We start from the raw sequence: 20,861 nt of genomic DNA, 5'->3' as shown, positions 1-20,861 counted from the left end.
CAATGCATGATTAACAGAGTTCCAGCTGTGGACTATTTCAAGAGCAACATGTATGATATTGGTAAATGAATATCATTAGGTTTCCTGCTCATATTATTAAATAAACCATGCTTTGACAAAACGAAGGTCCATAAACCATCAAACTCATAATGGGAAATCAACTTGAATTAAAAAGGAAAATCCAAAGCTCTGAGAATGACTTTGACACTCCTGGATTCAGTACATGAACTTTGTAAATCCCTTGCTGAGATAGATTTTGTTTTTTAAGATGGAGAATCAAGTTCTTCTGCCGATTAGCTTTATAAATTTCAATCATGGACCTTTCGAAGTGTCACTAGTATGAGTAATCTCCCCTAGGTCCTCGGGCTTTAGTGGAGGGCGCTTCAGAGTAGAGACAATTTCAAACAGGGAGCCTTGCTTCAATATCTTGGAGCCTAAGGGTTACAGCTCTCTTGTGGGCTTCCAGTCCTTCAACTTCTGCCATCTTTGCCACATACGGACCAAGTTTCCTCAGTCCTTCCTCTGTTAATGATTGCACCGTCATGTACTTGAGGAAGGAATCAAGAGACACCCCACCATACATCCGTGCATACCCATATGTTGGAAGAACATGGTTTGTCCCACTTGCATAGTCTCCAACACTCTCTGGAGTCCACTGCCCTAAAAACACAGAACCTGCAATGGCCATTTGCAGTTAGGTCTCTTCCCCCACCCCAGCAAAAAATGAGAAGCAAGTTCAGCCAAGGTTCATGTAACAAAGATAATGATTTGTGAAGATGATGACAGCTTCTAGATAACAACAATGAATAGTCCTAATTAGTCCAAGCCACAGATTTATATTACATGGGACCATAAGGACCACGATTCCAAATTATTAGTCCTTACCCAAAAACCTCGTCTGATGGGCCAAACTGACACATGTACAATTAGATTACTTGGTGATTCTATGACTTGGGATGAAAGAGGATGGGACATCGTTGGATTAACCCTCAATCCTCCACCCCTACACCAACACACCTTTTTTTTTGGGTTGGGTGGGGGGGGGGTGTAAACTTCCTGCATTGCATGAAATGCAGAGGGTAGGGAATCATGAGCCAAACAAAAATGATGGTTACAAAGGAAGCGACATAACAAATAACAGATAGTAGCGACGAAAATAGCAACATAAATGACCTTATCAGAAAAAGTAACATCAATGATGACACGAAGAAAAGTGCAATGGATGAAATGCACTGGGAACAGAAAAATTAAAAGAATAAAGTGCTGAAAAACCTCACCTGCATTCTGGATGAATCCCTCCCACTTCTCTGCATCTGTAACATTGATGATCAGATGCTCAGGTGCATACAAGTTTGAAAAGGAGATGGCCTGAAAAGGATTGGAAATGAGAAATTTAGTCTCAGATAACAATAGGACTTTCACTTTATATCATCAATAGCAAATAGAGGCCTATGGAATGGTCCACTCAAGATTTTGAATGTTGTGAAAAATCCTCCAACCAGTAGGAGAATTCAAGGCATTAACCTCGAGTTGCTAAGAAAGTGACCTGAAAGGATTTTTAAATTAACTGGGCTGGGATCCAGGAGCCATTGAGCCAACAAGCCATAGTTTAGCTCAAACTTTTCTCAGTTGAGAAAAGCTTCTTTTCTTCCCCCAGAAGGCCCAAGGTCACTAATTTGCAGAATTTTCAAAATTATCACCAACAAATAAAGTATCAGAAGTATGTGAGAGAGAGAGGAGGGGGATTGCATGAAAAGATCCCTAAACCTGTATTAGCTGCAATTATTCCTGAAATTCATTTAGAGAAAGGAATTCTAAGAAGAGAACTAAAAACAAAACTCAAAATACAAGCATTTCATTTTGTTCATTAATCCATACTCCAGGACCTTTAAGAAAGAGGTCAGCCAATAATTGCCCACTAACAACAACAACTCAGTCTTATCCCAACTAAATGGGATTGGCCCACTAACCTCAACTATATCACGAGCAAAAACAGTGAAACTGTGGCTTAGTGCTTTTGAAGCAAAGTCTCCCCTGGGAAGGCTCTCACATTGTCTGCTGATTTCCTTTTCAATGGCTCCCACATCCACACCATCACCGGCAATTACTAGAACAACCTGACTATCAGGACCATGCTCTGCCTAATGAAAGAAAAGAATAAACATGAGAAAAGTCAGAAACAAGCTGCAACTTCTGAGCAATACCCCACCCCACAGTTGGAACATTGGACTATTAAAAATTATAAGTTTATAACAACAGAATGATTAACACCTGAGAAAGTAAGTCTGCAGCTATATGGACCGGGTTGGCATATTTGTCAGCAATGACCAGAACTTCTGATGGGCCCGCAGGCATGTCAATTGAAACCATAGCTTCACTGTTCTGCATAAGGAAAGCAAGCAAAAGGAGTGAAAACCCTGAGTTATCAAATGCATATTATAAGAATCACTCTGTAAGGAAGCACGCGTAAATTAGATTGATAGTAAAAAAAACAAGTATCAATGTCTACAGCCTATGATGATAAAAAAAAAAAAAAAAAAGAGGAAAACATACTTGCAGAATCATTTTGGCAGCTGTGACATACTGATTTCCTGGCCCAAAAATCTTCTCCACCTGCAAATTATGATTAAACTAACTGACATCACAGAGAGAGGAATATATATATATATATATATATATATATATATATATATATTAGATTTCATGAAAGAGCCTACACTTCTAAGTAACTGCATCTCCAAAGATGGTTGACTTGAATCCATTTCAATAAAACTTGCATAGCCTTTCTGGATATGAGGAAATTATCTCTTGGCACACCTAAGTTGTAAAGGTTGACCGTAAACTTATTCCTTGTAAATATCTTTGAGAGAGAGAGAGAGAAAGAAAGAGAACAGCCCCAGATGCATGTTCAACCTCCTTCTGCATAATTTGAAACACAAGCTTCGGCAACATGCAGAAGTATTGGATCCACAATCTCTTAACCCAACAACTACCAAATTAGATGATCCTACCCATCCCATTTATCAAATTGTTTTGCATTACTTGGGAAGGGGCCACAGCCTTGGTGATGGCTGGTCAACTAAAAGGTATGGTTCTAATAAGATTTTCCAACGTGATCTCAGGGTCCAGTTCCTCACATCCTTCAGTGAACACCGGGTTCTATTGGACGTAGCAATCTACATACTCCATGATGGACCAGGTAGATACACGATAGGAAGTGCAGAGCCATATTGAAGCTTATCCTCTATGACATTTTTCCAAAATTTCCTATAATTTAAGGGGTGTGTCCTTTACTTCTATATTCTTGTCCCTCCTAATAACAAGGTTTGTCAATAAAAGAAATGACCACAGCTATAGAAAACCTGTACCTTAGGGCAAGATGCAGTTCCCCATGCCATGGCTGAAATGGCCTGCAAAAGCAATGATCATCAAACAATCCACTAAAAAGGAAACAGATAAGGAAAACTAGTATTCTGAAATGAAGAATGGTTGAAGATTCCAAGATTTTAGACCTGAGCTCCACCAGCTTTAAGTATATGAGTAACACCGGCTTTCTTAGCACAATAAAGTACCTCCTGAAGAGTTACAATGCTTAGCTTACAATGCACAGTGAAGAATGGCATAACAAACCTCTGAACCATCACAAGCAATACCTTGCAGATGCTGCCATTGTGGCCTGGGGGAGTTGCAAGAACAACAGTTTTGCACCCAGCAATATGTGCAGGCTAGCGTACAGAATAAACCAAATGTCAATCAGATCTGGTCACCTAGACATCAACACTCATAATAAACATTACAATATGATGAACTGAATTAATTTCCCAGTATAAAGAATGAACATACCACTGAAAGCATCAGAGCTGTTGAAGGTAAAACTGCAGTGCCTCCAGGAACATAGAGACCCACAGAAGCAATGCACCTTGCTACCCTTTTGCATCTAACACCCTGGCCGAATTCAGTGCACGGGGAGTTGTTAATAAGATAAAAGAGTAATATTTCTGCTACAATCATGCATCACTAACCTGATACTCACTCTCATGTTTTCAACTTCCATCTCTGCAACCTTTTGAGCAACATGAAATGCATGTATATTGTCATACGCCACATCAAATGCTTCTCTAACAGCTGGATCAAGCTGCCATCAAGCAATCAAAAAGAATGTTTTTCAAGCAGGTCAGCAGGAAGCACATTTCTCAATCGAATATTACGTTTCTTAACCAAATGATTCATGTAATAGATAAAATAAATAAGTTTAATACAACAAAGCTAACATCAATAGTCATCAACGAAATTGTTGAATCATAAAGAAGTCACCGTAATAGAGAGGGGAGATATGCCAACAAACTAGACTCCAAGCAAGATGGTCTACCTCAGGATCTGGAAGATCAGGAACGTATTCAACTATGTTATCCAATTCCACTTTGTCAAAACGTGCAGTGTAACTACCAGAAAACACAATATTAACACAATCTCAGTACCAATCTCTCAATATAGAACCAATGGGATGCAGGGTGGAACAAGTTAAATATATATAAAACAATATTGCAAGAGAGAATTGAAGGAGCACCAACTCTATCACTGCAGCATCGCCTCTACTGCGTACATCATCAACAATTGGGTGTACCTGAGAGTATGAGCACCAGATTCAGTCAAGGGAGAAGCAAAATAAATTCTCACGTTCAATCATTCTATTATAAGGTGACAACTTTTGAAGCTCAACAACAAAGACAATCAAATTGAGGAGGGAAGAAGAAACCTCACCGTACGAAAAATTTTAGAGAAATCAATACGCGGACGAGCCTTGAGGTTATCAACCTCAGTCCGAGTCAACTCTGACAACTTATAAGACTTCATAGCGCACTTGATTCTACACTTTGATCCTATAACAAAAATCAATAGAAAAATCAAAAATACAAACAAAAAAAAAATTACAGCAAGTCGTAAGTACAAAAATAACACAATTTGCATTTCCCAAATCGCGGCCCATCAATTTTCCAAGAACAATATATATAATAGAAGAAAAATATTTCAAACCCTAGCATCTATATTCTGTACAATAAGAACACAGAATTTTCATAGCGTGAATGTGTAACATTATGCAAGGAAAAAAGGATTCTAAAACAAAGTGATTAAAAATGTCGAGGTATATGAATCAAGTATTACATTCTCTACTTAAATCTCCGGGGAAAATCTACTGTAACTTAATGAGTAGAAAACAAGAGAAAGTGTACAATCAAAACTACTCAGTTAATATAGAAAAGATAAACCAATAATGCAGCAAGTAAACAACAAAATGATACCTGCCCAGAAAAGATAAACCCAGAAATGCAGCAAGTAAACAACAAAATGATACCTGCCCAGAAATGATAACGCCGATGATGTAAATTTTCTGGGGCACCAATCACACGAAACTGGCCAGTCGTTGCGTTTGAACCAATCAAAGAGCTGCTCCGCTTGAACGATAAAAATTGGACTTCCATTCACCACCAACCTTCAAAACCTACCCAGAACTGATATTGCTAAGTTCTCTTAGGCATGTCTAGCAGTAGCAGACAGTCATCTAATTCAAACCAAACCAACCGTAACAACATATACAGATTTTCGCTTACTTGGTATTGATTTGATTGCGTCTTTCTCTCTCGCAGTGGCAATAGTAGGTAGCCCTAGATTCCCAAATTCTCTTTTAGAATCTGAAAATGAGCTTGAGAATAGAAGATGGAAAATGATTAAGGAAATTACCAGAAACTACCTGGTTTTAGATATAAATAATATATTCGACTTCAATTGTCACGGGTCCAAATGGTCCAATCAGAAAGTCTTTCAGCCATCAACGTAAGGCTGTGTTTTGTATGCATTCTAGGTTGATTTTGCATTCTAAGACGATATAAACAAACAATCGACCTAGAATTCATACCAAACACTGCCCAAGTCTATTGAGAATGAGTAGCCTTTGAGGGTCTTGGACCGTATTTGTACAAGGACATTGAAATTGAATAAAAACCATTTAAATCAAAATCGATAAATTGTTTATTAATTGACTTTCTTTTTACTGTCACGCTTTGAATTGATCCTCTAGCCCTCTTATATGATACTTGATTCCGCACTCTCATTGATGTTGTTGCTAGCCTACAAAGAGTACAGAAATGAGATGTTGGTCCAGAAACTATATACATCTGTCAACTTAGTACGATGCCAACCATTCGCAAAATATGAATAGGATTAAACCGTTCCTTTGTGACCTTACAAATATTTAAATCTTCAAAGAAATCGAATTGTGAAATGATATTAAATAAGGAGGAAATACTAACCGATCACGTGGTTAGCGTGGTTCACTGGTTCCTATACCTAGATAGAAACAAATGTCTTTGTGTGCGAAAAACCATTTAGCTCACAAATCCAAAATTGCATGCAAACCAATGCCTTTGACCGCATTTTCATGGCTACCACACTAGTGCAGGGGCTACACGACCAATTAGCATTCTCATGCCCACATAAAATAGATTTTATATGATTGATTTGAAGAAGTATCAGGGAAGAAGAGTCTAACTTAAGAACTCCGCTTCTTGGACTGTGATACGTTACTAACTAAGTTTTCCTCTGATTAATTTTTTTTCTTTCAATAATTGACCCTAGGCTCTTAAGAAATTGGCTAAGAGTTCTCTAAGAGGCAAAGGTTAAATGTGTCAATTTAGAATCAAAATCAAAAACCAAAACTAGTCGTTTTAAATCGAACTGGGAAAAAAAAAACCGATTTTGGTTTTGAAAAGTGAAATTTCAATCGGTTCGATAAGATTTTAGATTGAAAACCATATCTTTGAATCGAACCAAACTGAATAAATAATCATGTCTTTGTTAAGTTGTGCAAAAAAAAGTTGAATGATATTGAATTTGATATTGTGGGACTCTATCATCATGAGATTGTAAATTTCATTTCATTTTTGTTTGTTTCAGCCATGGTTGGAAAACTGGGTTTTGACTAGACGAGTTGCCCGAGTCAAGTCAAAATTTTAGAAAACCTAGTCAATAGTCATGTAGATTAGGCCAAAGTAAAAAATGATGAAATTCAATCATAAATCATCCAAGTTAAATAAGACTCAGTATTTTTACCCGAGTCATTACAAACTTGGCAAGTTTGATCATTTAAAAAAAAAAAAACCCATAAAGGTTGTTCACTTAGAAACTGATTTGAGTAAAATGATAAATTTATTTTAAAACGGTCACAAACCCTCAAATACTCGACTCCCTTCTCTTGTTCAATGGTATAAACTCAAAATGCATTGATATGTGATTCCTTTTTTTTTTTTTTTGTCGCTCCATATTTTTCTATTAATTTATATATAATTATTGCATAAAAAAATAGAAAAATCATGACTTGCCTTGATTAGGTTTGACAAGGCCGAGTCATCACCAGGTTTTCTAAAAGACAAGTTAAGTAAAAAAACCTGATTTTTCCAACTACGGTTTTAGCATGTTATTTCTATTCAAATTGAATTACCAAGATCATGTACAAAACCAAATAAAATCGACTATTTGGTTTGATTTTGACTTTGAGGTTAAGAAAATTATTCAATTTGTATATATTGTATCATGAATCGAATTGAAATCAAACCAATCGATACCCTTATCTCATATAGAATAATTAAATTATTTTAAAATAAATAAATAAATAAATACAAATCTTCCACAAAAGAGTGTATTAAAACCCTAATAACTACTCAAGATACTACTTCAATAATTTATTAGGGAAGAGTTATGTGAGGGGGAGCATGACCCCTGCAAGTGCATTGGCCAATAGGAACATGCACAAAAAGCATCAATGGGACAAGCATCTGCCTTTCATGGGGGGTGGGACGATCATTTTGCTTCTCTTTTGTATCTAAGCACCGGGGCTACACTATCCAATAAAAACCATTTCACCTTGCACTAGTACAGGTCCAATGAGTGTGTGCATAGAGGCATTGATCTCGATGACTTTTTTTATTTCATCAAGGACTGACCGATCTTTTCACGTGTTCTTGTGTTTTTTTCCTAAAATTTTTAAGAAATAGAAAAGAGTTGAACTTATGACCTGCATTTCGTTGTCCTCTTATCTCAAATCAGATGTTTTTTTTTTCTTCCCCAAATTAATTATCCCTTGCGGTTAATAATAGTATCTTTTGCAAGAATTAACGGACAGGAATTTGATATGAGGAACAGCTGGACTATTTTTCACCTGCCAATTCAGCCGCCATATTTCAAAACATCAACCGTTGCCTTTTTTCTCAAACCTCCTCCCTCCCCCCATCAAATCCGGTCCTCTGTTTAAACAGAAAAAAGTACAACACAAATTGGCGGGTAAAATCTCGATTAAATTAATGATAATTGAGGATGATGAAAGCAGGTTCTTCAACTTTAATAATGGTCGTATCCAAAAAGGCCCCACACAGTTGCTTTCCTTACTCATTAGTGTTCTTTACTCTCTCTCTCTCTCTTTCTCGTTTGATTTCTACCCTTGTCCTCTTGGCAAATCAAAGATAATTTTAGGGTTCCATTTCGTCGATTATTTTTCTTCTTATTGTGGCGTTTAATTCGAGTTTGTATTTTCTGAGTTTCAATGGACAGTCACAGCTCAGCTTCTGAATTGAAACCTATTGAAGATTCAACACCAGATGCTCCTGATCCGCAGGTATTCGTTTCATTGTTTTGCGTGCGTGCATTTTTGTTAAAATTGGGTTTTTTTAATCTGAAATTTCAAAATTTTGGTTACCTGAGTCTTTAGAATTTGGTTAGGCGGTTGATCAGATTAATCAAAAAAAAAAATGCAAATTTTTATTCATGTGTCCTTTTTAGTGTAATTGCAGGTTGATTGGATGGATGATTGTTGTGAAATGTTTAATTTTTGGCTATGGGTAGTCTTTTGTTGCATCTTATGTCATTGAGAGAATGTGGCTAAACGCATGCTTTGCTTCTATTACTCCCTTCGTTTATTTGAAAACATAAGATCTACTCTGTGACGAGGAAAGGAAATTCAAAATGCAATCTTGATGCAGTCAGGTACACACCGGAGGTCACAATAGTTATTAGAAAATGGGTATTGTGACAACGCATTCAAGAGATTTCTAAAAGTGAATGTGTGTGTGAGAAGATATGTGGATCAATTCCTAAATCAATTCCCAGAATTTTTTTATTTTTTATTTTGGTTTTTTTCAGGATGGTTTCAATAGCTCTGGATGTTCCGTTCGAGTGGTTTTTGTTTTCTTTTCGAAGCATACTCTTCTTCTATTCCATTACACTATATACCAGTATCATCTTCTTCTTTTTCATTCCAATATATACCATTGATTGAAAAGCCTTAGTGCCTTACCCCACCCTCCTGCAACCAAAAATAAAAAAAACACAGAAACAGTAGATGGAGTAGAACTCATTAAAGAAGTGAGGAAGCTACAACTCAGAAGAATTTATAAGTTGATGTCTAAGAAGTTTGGCCTACAGTACATTTTGGTCGGGTCTTAGTGGAAAGTGTGCTGCAGGATATAATCCGAATCGGGTAAGGCATCCATCAGAGTTGTTGGGGTAGGGTAGTCTATCATCCCTGCTGAGGCGGGTGATAGGTCTAAATGAGCAATAGGGGATCGATCTGAGGAGGAATACTCGCTCGCCCAACAAACGGGATCAAGAGCTCCAGCTCGCTAGCGCACTCCTGAAAAGAAAAGGCCTTACTAAGCGAAGAAAAGCCTTACTCAACAAGCGAGAAAACTACAGGGCGTGCTAGCGGTTGCTTGTTGGGTTTTGGTGTGTGCCTTACTTGAGTAGGGGCATCTATACTTACTACTAATGGCTAATGGGGCCGTTGCTTGTTTCATCGCTTCGCGGGGTTCAACGTCAAATTATTCAAACAAGAAGAGGTTGTATTTTTAAGAATTTATATAAATTCTTAGCTACAAGACCAAAACAGGGTGCAAAAAACCGAAGCCCTTCTTTGAAGTTCCTCCCAGATACATGGCTTACATACTTGGCTCAACATTCTTGGAAAACAATCGAATTGAGGCCGTTTAGGACTTGACCATTCAATCTTGTGAACGAATCAAGACCGAAATGGGAGAAGGAGATACGAACGGAGAGGAATAACCAATCGATGAAGGAACATGAAACCATTCTGTTTCAACAGAGGTACGGGAAATGTTTGGGGGCAATGAAGTAGGTGAAGTGGTTGGATTTTGCGAGCTGTTCCAACCACTGCTGGATGTGATTCCAAGAGCCAAACGAGAATGAATACCACACAGAAGAGTCAAGATCGGGCTCCCTAATGGAATGTTTAACCGATCCATTTAGGATCGATCGAATTGGTACAGAAGTTGTAACATGGGAAAACCACAAAAAACACGACTTATTTGAATAACCTGGTGACCTACCAATTGTAGAAGTAGGATCTTTGGCAAGCAATAAGCACTTAAATAATACAATTCGAGTGTACCATCTTATTTCTCATTTCGATGAAAAGGTTCGGGAGGAAAAGGAAACAACGGAGGGATCCGAATCGGACCTAAATGGGAATGACATGAAAAGTCTTTTTCAAAACCGATCATTAAGGGCGTTACGACGATATATGAAAGGAATGGATAAAAACTAATTGAAAAAAATTGGCATATATAAGAAGAATATTATATAAATAATATCCAAAATATTTCATGAGTATGAATAATATTTAATACATTAATGTTATTGGCTATTTAAAGTACATAATGTTGAATTTTTGATACACTTTTGAAGCTTTGATATGATTGATCATGCTAATTTGGCATCTCTATGAGTCTTTGTTATTGTTCTTGGTAGCGTAGTTTTTGTTTAAATAGAAGATCTAGTTGCAGTTTGTGTTGCTGCAAGGAAACGAACCAAGATTCGATTGCATATTTTTTGCATTAATGTTGACATGCAAGTGTTGTATTGGTCCAAAGAAAATTTCAACAATATTAACTGTAGGCTTGAAGGATTATATTTGTTCTTCCTGCGTGCATTAACCTTGTATTCCTATTTAGCTAGTTTTATTTATGTTTTATATGCTTCAATGGTCTCTGATGATTTGTAGGAAATTGACCAAAATCAAATAAATGGAGAGGCCTTCTCAGTTCAGCATTTAACAAGGCCAAATCTCTCCTCATTGCAAATACCTGCAAGGTCCTTAGAAGATTCGTTGCCTATCTCTACTGAAATAGATATTCCTTCTACATTGTGTCAAAGTTCTACAAAATCAGGGTTGCCTCCGAGATCAAGTTCAGCAAAGTTCAAACCATCTATTAGAGGTCTCCTTCCACAACGGAGCTTCAAGACTAAAAATTTGTCCCAGGATACATCACCATCAGAAGGATCTCTGGATAAACCTTCTAATTCAAAGTCATTTTTTTTGACCAAGGTCTTTTCCTCACCATCTATAAAAAGTATAAACTCATTGCCAGCTACACCAGATGTGAATTCAAGCGCTGATTGTGTACAGGAAAGAAATCTTGATGATTCTTTGAATATTACTGTAAGTGTGTTTTGTTCATTCCTCATCTTTCAGTTATTAAGAACCTGAGGACTGTTTCCTATTAATGAGATCTTGCTCTGCTATCAGTGCTCTACTATATTTTCGTAGTTCTCTTCAAAAAGCGGATTTTATCTTCTTACAGAAATCAAAAGTTCATCCTCATATAACACGCTCATTCTCGGTTCCAGTCAATATCAAAACCAGAAGCTTAAGACGGACAGATTCTATGGGAGGTGTAATCCGTGTAATCTCAGCTACTTCTTCTCCTGCAACTGTTTATGTTACCTCACCAAATGATGGACCAACAGATGCTGGTAAACCTTTGTTCTGTTAAAGGATTTCCAAAATCACATCTTCTTCTTTGTTTTCATTCCTCATTCTTGCTTTTACTAATACGATGAGAAAATGTGAGTGGTTTTATAAGTCTCTGAGACTTTGTTACCTTTCCTGTGTGGTTGCTAGCTAATGTATCTGTTCATTTGTTGCATATTAAGGAAACCATGTAAGTCTGAAAATAAAATCCTTATTCAATGAGTACGAGTCAGTTGTAAGATTGAGTGTTTTGTATTAAAATATCAAATTCTCTTTATTTTGCTAGAAAATTTCAGAAACCTGGCAACAGAATTTAATATAGTCCCCTCTCTGAATCAAGGTTTAAAACAACAAAAATAATGATGCCATGGTGTGTAGAAAGAAAAGAATTTAATATAGTCCCCTCTTTGCTCCCCTCCCCCCCCCCCCCAAAAAAAAAAGAACCCCTTTTTTTTTCTTGTAAAATGTCTTGTGCTTAAAATACTTATATAAGTTAATTTTGCAAAAAAGTGAATTCTATTTTATTAATATAATCCATTAATATAATCCAGAAACATTATAATTGTCCTAAAGTTGTGATAACTGCCGTTGAGCAGGGTTAAGATTACTACCAGTTATTTATAAGGATATACATGCATACATGCATAGTGGTGTATGGCCCTATACCTAATAATGCTGTTAACAAAGATTTGTAATGTCGATCTTTAAAACATGTTATGAATGGGCTACATGCAACTGAGAACCTCCTCTTTTGATGTCAGTCTTGTGCATTGTAGTTTTAACCCACTAGTTTGGCAATTGAATATTTTTGGACTGTGTATGTCTCACTGTTTTCTGGAGATTTTCTTTGGTTACCACCAAACGGATTCATTCTTTGTTTTTTTTCCCCTCTCTTCTTAATAATTTTTTTTCTGTATTTCAAAATCTAGTTACCATATAGCTATTGATCCTAGTGCTAATAGTGAAAATAGAAATGTCTGCAGTAGATTCTTCATCCATAAGAACTTCCTTTTATTCATAGACAATTTTCTGTTATTATGGTTCTTGCATATTATTATAGACATGGAACTTGCTGGAAAAGATATCCCTGAAGAAGAAGCAGTCTGCAGAATTTGTTTGGCTGAGCTTGGGGAAGGAGGTGAAACTCTTAAGATGGAGTGTAGCTGCAAAGGAGACCTTGCACTTGCTCACAAAGAGTGCGCTGTGAAATGGTTTAGCATTAAGGGTAACAAGACGTGTGATATTTGCAAGCAAGATGTCAGAAACCTACCAGTAACATTATTGAGAATACAGATTGCTCAGGCCTTTAGTAGGCAGCCACCAACTATAGCTCAGCAAAGAAACGCTCCTCCCTACAGGCAAGTGGTTTAATGCAAAAAAAAATAAAAATTGGCCACTTTGTTTGAAAACATAAGCTATAGGACATAACCCTGATCATAATTTTACAGTCACATCCAGATCTAAATATCTATATTTTAATATTTTGGCCAGCAGTTCCCTGAAAATTATGAAGATAAAATGTTGGTTTTTTGGCATTGTTTTGGTTTGATTGTAATGGGGACAAAATTTCAATTTTTTTAAGCTTCACTGGAATTTGGTAAAAGGATATTGTTTAAAATTATGAACTAAATCTCACATGTTTCTTAAAATTCTGCACTTGATGACATTTGCATTTAATCTCCACTTCTTGGTTGTACAGTTCTATTGAAGTATCCAACCCAAAAGTCTAATCTATTACGTGGAGAGTCCCAACTGGTATATGAAGGCATCCAAGGTCCTAGAGTTTTCCATTGTGGGATTATTTCCTACATTCCCTCTCACGTGTTACCCCTTATTTAGGTGGCAGTACACGTGGCATGTTTAGCCCTTCTTTTGGGTGACAGTACACAGATGCATTATTAGCATAGTGGGCCTGATGGCTCTAATACCATATTAAAGTATTGAACCCAAAGGCTTCAGCAATTAGGTGGAGAGGCCTAACTGGTGTATGAAGGCATCCAAGGTCCTAGAGTTTCCAATGTGGAATTATCCCAAACAAGTCCCGTTTTGGTGGGTTTCTTTGCATCTCAATTCATTTTTGGAGTCCTAACATACTTGTCCATGGTGTCTTCTTGTACATTTTTGTATTACACAACTTTAGAATTCGTCTAAAAATAACCAAGCCCCTAAAATTAGGAAACATTAGGGGTTTTTCAATTAGATTTATTTGGAAACTAATTCCCAAGGTTTCGGTCTAAAAAAAACCCTAGGTAGTTCAGGGAGACAAGTCAACCAGAATGATACAAATTCATTTTCAAAGAGACCAGTCAACTTAGAAAATTTGTAACAAATCATAATTTTTTGCAGGCTGAAGGACTAATTTAGAGTATATAAATGATCTTAAAAGTGATAACCATCTTAAGATATTCTTTAGTTTTTGTCAAATACATCTCTGGATGCACACCGGTGTATTTGTTGGGATATCAACTCTCATATACGAGATAAGCTATGCACTAGGAGTCACACATACATGATAAAAAAAAAAGGGCGTACCCGGTGCACGAGGCTCCCAGCACCGCGGGGTCTGGGGAGGGTCATAATGTATGCAGCCTTACCCCGTCGCTTTGCGTAGTGGCTGTTTCCCGACTCGAACCCATAACCACAAGGTTGCAATGGAGCAACCTTACCATTGTGCCGAGGTAACAAACCACAAATGAATTGTCCAAGTACATTCCTTGGTAGTGAATTGTGACTCCTTTCTAGGTCCACAAAGAATTCCTAAATAGGGTTACATCTTCCTATGCCACTTGGATCATCAAGTGTGGAAACCATTTCTTTTTCATTTCATGTACAAACTCTCAAGGAGAGAAAGTAAATAAAATACTATTATTGCAATTAATGGTGCTCAATACAAATCTCATGCAACAACAACAACAGCTACAGCCTTCAATACAAATCTCATGCATTCAGATCATTTACATTACCTGAACCCTGTTTCAGGCTGTATCAGGCCTCCATAAGTCAGATGGAACCCAAAATTTTCCCATGAGTAGACTCCAGCCTCCCTGACTCAGGTGTCAAGTTTCAGTCTCTCTACGCCCTGTGGTAAAGGTTGGAAAATTTATTGAATTCATGACCACTATTATACCATTGGAAATACCAAGAAAAGAATGCTATAGTAGGTGGGCCACATGACAGATTGGAGCCCTAAATTTTGACATATTTTAAATCCAGAGATCCTTTCATACATCCAATGGTTGGATTGACCACATCAACCTTATAGTCAAAATGAAGCCCTAATACAGGGTACAGGGCTGAGGGCTGAGGGCTTAGTGTTGAGTGACCAGAGGATTCTAATGCAAATTTCCTGTCTTGATAGGGCGATAATCCTAACAAACAGTCTCACTCAGTTCGGGATTAGTGCTTTTAGAATTGCAATCAGTACATACGTACACGTATATGGATTTCTTGTATTGGTAGTTAAGGGAGCTTTTAGTGGATGATCAGTTATGTCTGCAATATGGCAGCTCAACTGGTGCAAAAACATCAAGTTTTTTGACACATTTTGCCACATAGGGAATAAAGCTTTGGAAACCATTGATACATTATACTTTTCAACCAATAAAATAAAACAGAAGCATTCTCTGTCTGGGAGCATGGCCCCACATCAGCACGGGGACCAATGAGAGTGCACGGGCAAGCATCAACAGGGGTAGAATTTCCACCTTTCATGGGGGGTGGGGCGGTCATTTCGCCCCATTCAGTGTCTGGGCGCAGGAGCCATGCTCCTGGACAGAGTCCTATTTCCCTAAAATAAACTCTAAAAATCAAGTACCTATGTTTTTTTTTAACAGATGCCAATTTTTTTGAAAAAGTAGTCTAGACAAAACATTGTACAGACAGTCTGACTGGGATAGATCAAATTTCCAAAGGAACTCAGCCTATTCCACTTCCACTGTGAACTGCACTTTCTAGAAAACCAAAGCATTTTATCATACTAAACAAACTGTTTAAAGATAGTATAGATTCTGGAGAGAGATGGTTTGTTTAGATAGTCTTCATTTTTCCAAGTACAATAGTTTTTTTTTTTCAATCTATTTAATCACTGGAAATTCATTTGATCAAGCCAACCGTGGTTCAACACTGGAAATTCATTTGATCAAGCCAACCATGGTTCCACACTTGTTTCCTTGCTTGACCTATTTGACAAAGTATTAATCCATTCATTGCTCCAGTTCAAAATAGTGCTAGATCACCCTATATGAATACTGTTGACTTCGATAGGAAGCAAGGTTATTTAACTAGGTTCATAGGATTTGCCGTTTTTATTATATATTCTGCTATTGTCAACGGAAAAAAAAAAAAACTGATTCTCCTCTTAAAAAAATAACCACAGGAATTGTTTGGTCTGTTTCGCTTCAAATGGAAGCATCTTAGATTGATTCAAATGGAGGTATCAAAGACTTTCTGGTGTGCACCGTTTATATAACTGGCTTAGGCATTGCGTTTTTTGTTACCCAAAACTTCAACAATTATTTATTGCCCTTATCAATACCCTATTCCAATTTATTCATAGAGTTAAGGTGTGGCTCTCTGTTTTTATGTATAACAGGGTCTGGCAGGACGTACCAATTCTTGTCATGGTCAGCATGCTTGCCTATTTCTGCTTTCTGGAGCAACTGCTGGTAAATTACTTACCTTGCGCTTCCGTTTAAATGTAGCCTAGGAAGTATACAGTGAGGTTTCCATGGTGCATTCCAAGACTTTTTCATGGATTGTGGCACCTCACCCATATATATTCTAGCTGGGATTTTTAATGTTGATGGGGTTTACTCAATCATTAGCCCACCTCTTGTTTAGATCTAGTCCAAAACCACATATCTACCAATAAGTAACCTACCAAACATATTTTGTGCTTTAATTGGGTATGCATAGTCCATATAATTGAATAATGACAACCACCATGAAATTTTTATGTGGCACCTGAAACTACCACTCAATGGATCCCATGTTCAAGGTTGTGATATTTATGGAACATCCAATGAGAGAAAGCAAATGGTGCTGGGAAATATTCCAGATGAAACCATATACAGTTGGAGTTATTATGTAACACTGCCCAACTGTGCTTATGATCATAGGCTGCCTTGATAGTTTTTTTTCCACAAACAAGACATTCATATATTTCTCAATTAATTTTTCAGTATATTGTGTTGGCCGTATTCAACATATATCTTTTCCATAGTTGATTTTATTTCCCAGGTTTTCTGCTTAATCTTCCCCATTTAATCTTTTATTTTTGTTGATGTTTCTCATACAATCAGGTCTCTGCTTTGGGCTCTCGTGCTCTTGCCATATCACTGCCTTTCTCTTGTGCTTTAGGTCTCCTTTCATCCATGATAGCTTCGACAATGGGTAAGACTTGTTAAATTCTTCTCTGTTTCTTTGTTATATAGGAAACTGGGAATCACCAGTGCAGGAGGTTCACTAGCAATGGGTTCTTTAGATGTATAACCACTCGTCATCAGATTCAGATTGCATTCTTTGAATTGCATAAAATAAAGGAATGCATGCCATTGCTCTTTTTTCTTTTACCAGGAGGAACGAGAATTTTTTTCTCAATAATGTGTTGAAAAAAAAGAACACATATATGTTTTCTTTAAAATGATGTGGGAAAAAGTGGTGAGTTAAGATATGAATGGCTTTAAAAAGAAATTTGAATTCAAAACAGGGTACATGTAGCTGACCGCATTTAGTTGGGAAAGGGCTTTGTTGATATGAGTTGTAGAATAATGTGTTTGGGTGGCCCTGTTATTGTACAATGGCAGATTTGGTAGTTAGTCCAAAGGTCCCACCTGTTTGCAGTTTATCCATTCTAGCTATGGAAGCTTCAGCCTCACAGCCCATGCCACATGGGAAAGAGTCGGTCCATTTCTTGCCTTATTTTTCAAAACTCTAAACCTTCTTGGGGCCTGAAATTTGGCATCTATGCTGAATATATCCTTGCATGGAAGCCTTGATATGCAAATGTTTGTCCCAAGCATGAAATGAACACGAAAAACATGGTTATTGGGTTAAAGCCCCTTCATGATTTGGTTAGGCATGGTATTCTGTATCTAAGGGTTCTCCTTTGAGCTCTTTTATTGTAATATGCTCCTCATAAATTCATCTCTTCTTTCAATATGACATGATTCAATGTAAAATGAAATCTTAAGGTATACATCCAATATAGAACTAGGTATGTTGACATGGACATGGATATGCATGGCCAATTTAGAGGGAAACCATCTCAGCAATGGTATGGTTTGGTCAAGTGATCCGTCAACCTGGAAGAAGAGGTGCCTCCTGAGGAGATTTCTAGACCTTTTCCAATTAGAAATGCTGAATATTTCTTCAAGTCACTAAAAGGCCATTTTTTATTTACTATCTATCAAGATGCATGAGATAGGATGAATTCTTATAAGTATTCCATTGGGTCAGTTTTGGAACTAGGAGATCTATTAAGTGGGACCCATTGAGCTTAGCTTATGCTCACTCTCAGCCTCTTTGATTGGTAGGCGGGTGGGCTAAGCCCCCTACTTAAGATTTAAAAAAAAGGGTAATTGGATTATGTCATGATGCTTTGGTTAGGCTAACTACTCTACTATAGTATAGGCTACCTTTAGCTTCTATAGTGGCCCTTCCACTTTTGTTGTGGAGGGAAAGATTGCTTCTTTTCATGATCCTTAATTCCTTACTCATTACTCTTAAATCCTTTGCATTATATTTTCCTGTAGATCTCTTGCATTTTGATATGTCATATTATACGCCCATGAATTGTGGACTTTTAAGACTTAAGCCTATTTTGATTCTTTCAGTAAGCACGAGCTACATTTGGGTGTTTGCATCCTTGCAGTTTGCAACTGTGATCCTGTTTGCTTATATCTTCTATAGTGTTGTAAGTTGTATCAATGCTTCTATGCTTTTCTCCATCATGCTTTATTGTTATAATCCTATAATCAATTTAAAAGAGATAATTCTGTTTCTAATGTCCCCAAAATTTCAGCTCAATGTTGACCCAATTCTTTCGGTCCTTCTTTCATCATTCACCGGGTTTGGGATTGCAATCAGCATGAACACTCTAATTTTTGAGTACTTAAGATGGAGAATGAGCCGAAATCTACAATCTGCTCATATGCAAAATGTTAGAGGTGCACAACAGATACAGCAGCCAAGAGAGGAACCTAATGTGAGACCAATGGGTGGTACAAGACAGCAAGAAACCAGCACTGAAAACACAAATATTTCACAGGGATGAAACAGTTCCAAGGTTCACAGGTATTTTAGTAATCAATTCACTGTCCTAAAATTTTCTCAACTTGTATACTTGGATGACAGTGCCTGTACATGCATGGGCTTTATTCTTTTCTTTTTTTACACCCCCTCCCGATAAATTTCAGACAAGGCCAACTTATACATGTAATGATTTAACGCATCAAATCATTGGGCTACCTGATAAATGAGGATGTCTGTATTGACATCTTATTCAAAACCAAAACTTGGATTCCTGATGAGCAATAGTTAAAGGAAGACCATAATCCGGCCATTTGTCAGATTGAAATGAGAACAGGGCCAATTGCGTGGTCTGTGAACCGAATCATTGGCTATAAATATGGTCTACTTGATCATGTGACCTCTGTCCCTCCTAGATGCCTGACATGTGGAGGTCAACTTTGTCATTCTGTGGGCAATCTATGCCCAATGAATAAGTTATATGGCATGAAACTGGACATCTTCAAAATGTTGGAAGTAAAATACTCAATTATTGCAGGTTCAGTTTCTTTTAGTTCAATATATTGCATTTTTTCTGGTGAACAAAACTGTAGATAGAAACATTACCAAACAAGTTTCATCTACCTGTTTATATTGATAATGTTGTTTGAATGTTGTTTCGCAACTGCAGGTTCAGAAGAGAAGCTTGTCCTAACCCCATTAATGCTTTCTATATGAGGCTATTCATATCAGTTAAGAGAATTTTTTGACGGGTCAAATTAAAAAAGGAATTGACAAGAAAAAGGAAGTTTTTTTTTTTTCTTTTTTTTTTTTTTTGTGGGGGGGCCGCTGAAGACACAGGTTAAAGGAAAAGGTGTATTGTATTTATTAGCTTTTAATATATGGTTGAGTAAGTAAAAATGTCAAAGTAAACTGTATTTTGAGTGTATATCATTAATGTAACTTTCGTAACTTTCCATTTTGTAATTGCTCTCAAGGTGAGTTCATTTACTTATGTTTCACTTCTCTAACCTCTTAGCAAGTTGGAACAGTGACTGGAGTTCAGGTAAGCACATTAATCCCCCTCCCCCCCCCCCCCCACTATGTTTGCTGGGTGGCCCACCCACCTAAGCTTGGTTGGGTTGCTCTCTTATTTCCCCCTCCCAGTTTTTTTTTTGGATGGTATTTTATATCTAATTAATTTAAGGGAAGGTTCCCCAAGATGCCAATGTGTGTTGGGGGAAGAATCTGCACCCCACACCAATGGTGGTGGGGATAACGGTATTATCTACATAGGACCCACATAGTCAGAGCAGGAGAGAAAATACTAAAGAACTCCATGTGTTATACCCGCACCCCAGGAGTATAATTAATTATTAATTCTTCCCCGTGACGTGTAGTTATCACTCGCCACGTATGCTGGGTGAGTTGTTCTCACCGGTGGTCAAACCCACTATATTGACCATAGTACGAGGTTGCCTGTGGAAACTAGTCGGGACCACGGAGGTTGCACCTTGACGTGTCGGGGGTAAGTAGTTGACCAAATTTTGTTGTGTGCTTACTGCCCTCTCAAAGCCCTCGAAGTGTGGTCCAAAGGCCCGACCTCTTATGGTGGGAACCACCTTCCTACTCGCATCGGAGGCAAGGTTACTGGGCCTCCGACCACGCATCCAATGCTGCTAACAAGGACCCTTGTGGGTGAGACCCGTGGCTAAGGTGCTATTGGTGCCCCGCCATGTTTGACCCTACCCAAATAGACCCTAGGTTACACTTATGAGGCCTTATCCAAATAGGCCAATAAATGTGAAGTCTATATGAG

At 37.5% G+C, this 20,861-nt stretch overlaps 2 protein-coding genes across 4 annotated transcripts; one reads left to right on the top strand and one right to left on the bottom strand.

Annotated features, from left to right (window-relative positions):
- Positions 1-142: 142 nt before the first annotated feature.
- LOC122649593 (histidinol dehydrogenase, chloroplastic) lies at positions 143-18,942 on the bottom strand. 2 transcript variants are annotated; one of them, XM_043842801.1, is made up of 15 exons: positions 18,927-18,942; positions 5,354-5,510; positions 4,762-4,880; positions 4,572-4,624; positions 4,370-4,442; positions 4,034-4,135; positions 3,844-3,945; positions 3,654-3,725; positions 3,513-3,575; positions 3,369-3,410; positions 2,554-2,613; positions 2,272-2,382; positions 1,971-2,141; positions 1,278-1,368; positions 143-675 (listed from the first exon to the last, which is right to left on the bottom strand). In XM_043842801.1, the coding sequence occupies exons 2-15, from the start codon at positions 5,478-5,480 to the stop codon at positions 401-403; spliced, it is 1,461 nt and encodes a 486-aa protein (XP_043698736.1). In that variant the 5' UTR covers positions 5,481-5,510; positions 18,927-18,942; the 3' UTR covers positions 143-400. The 2 variants fall into 2 exon arrangements, with proteins under 2 accessions (XP_043698736.1, XP_043698737.1); XM_043842802.1 differs by lacking the exon at positions 18,927-18,942 and adding an exon at positions 5,610-5,631 and having other exon boundaries at positions 5,354-5,491.
- LOC122649592 (probable E3 ubiquitin-protein ligase MARCHF10) lies at positions 8,535-19,798 on the top strand. Of its 2 annotated transcripts, XM_043842799.1 has the most exons (9): positions 8,538-8,665; positions 11,066-11,503; positions 11,646-11,817; positions 12,876-13,173; positions 16,407-16,479; positions 17,116-17,206; positions 18,649-18,728; positions 18,837-19,108; positions 19,734-19,798. In XM_043842799.1, the coding sequence occupies exons 1-8, from the start codon at positions 8,594-8,596 to the stop codon at positions 19,086-19,088; spliced, it is 1,476 nt and encodes a 491-aa protein (XP_043698734.1). In that variant the 5' UTR covers positions 8,538-8,593; the 3' UTR covers positions 19,089-19,108; positions 19,734-19,798. The 2 variants fall into 2 exon arrangements, with proteins under 2 accessions (XP_043698735.1, XP_043698734.1); XM_043842800.1 differs by lacking the exons at positions 18,649-18,728; positions 19,734-19,798 and having other exon boundaries at positions 8,535-8,665; positions 18,837-18,979.
- Positions 19,799-20,861: the final 1,063 nt, after the last annotated feature.

The sequence above is a fragment of the Telopea speciosissima genome, chromosome 2, assembly GCF_018873765.1.
Source record: "Telopea speciosissima isolate NSW1024214 ecotype Mountain lineage chromosome 2, Tspe_v1, whole genome shotgun sequence".
Classification (NCBI taxonomy): domain Eukaryota; kingdom Viridiplantae; phylum Streptophyta; class Magnoliopsida; order Proteales; family Proteaceae; genus Telopea; species Telopea speciosissima.
Note: the sequence above shows the minus strand (reverse complement) of the source record. Positions and strands in the feature narration are given on the sequence as shown.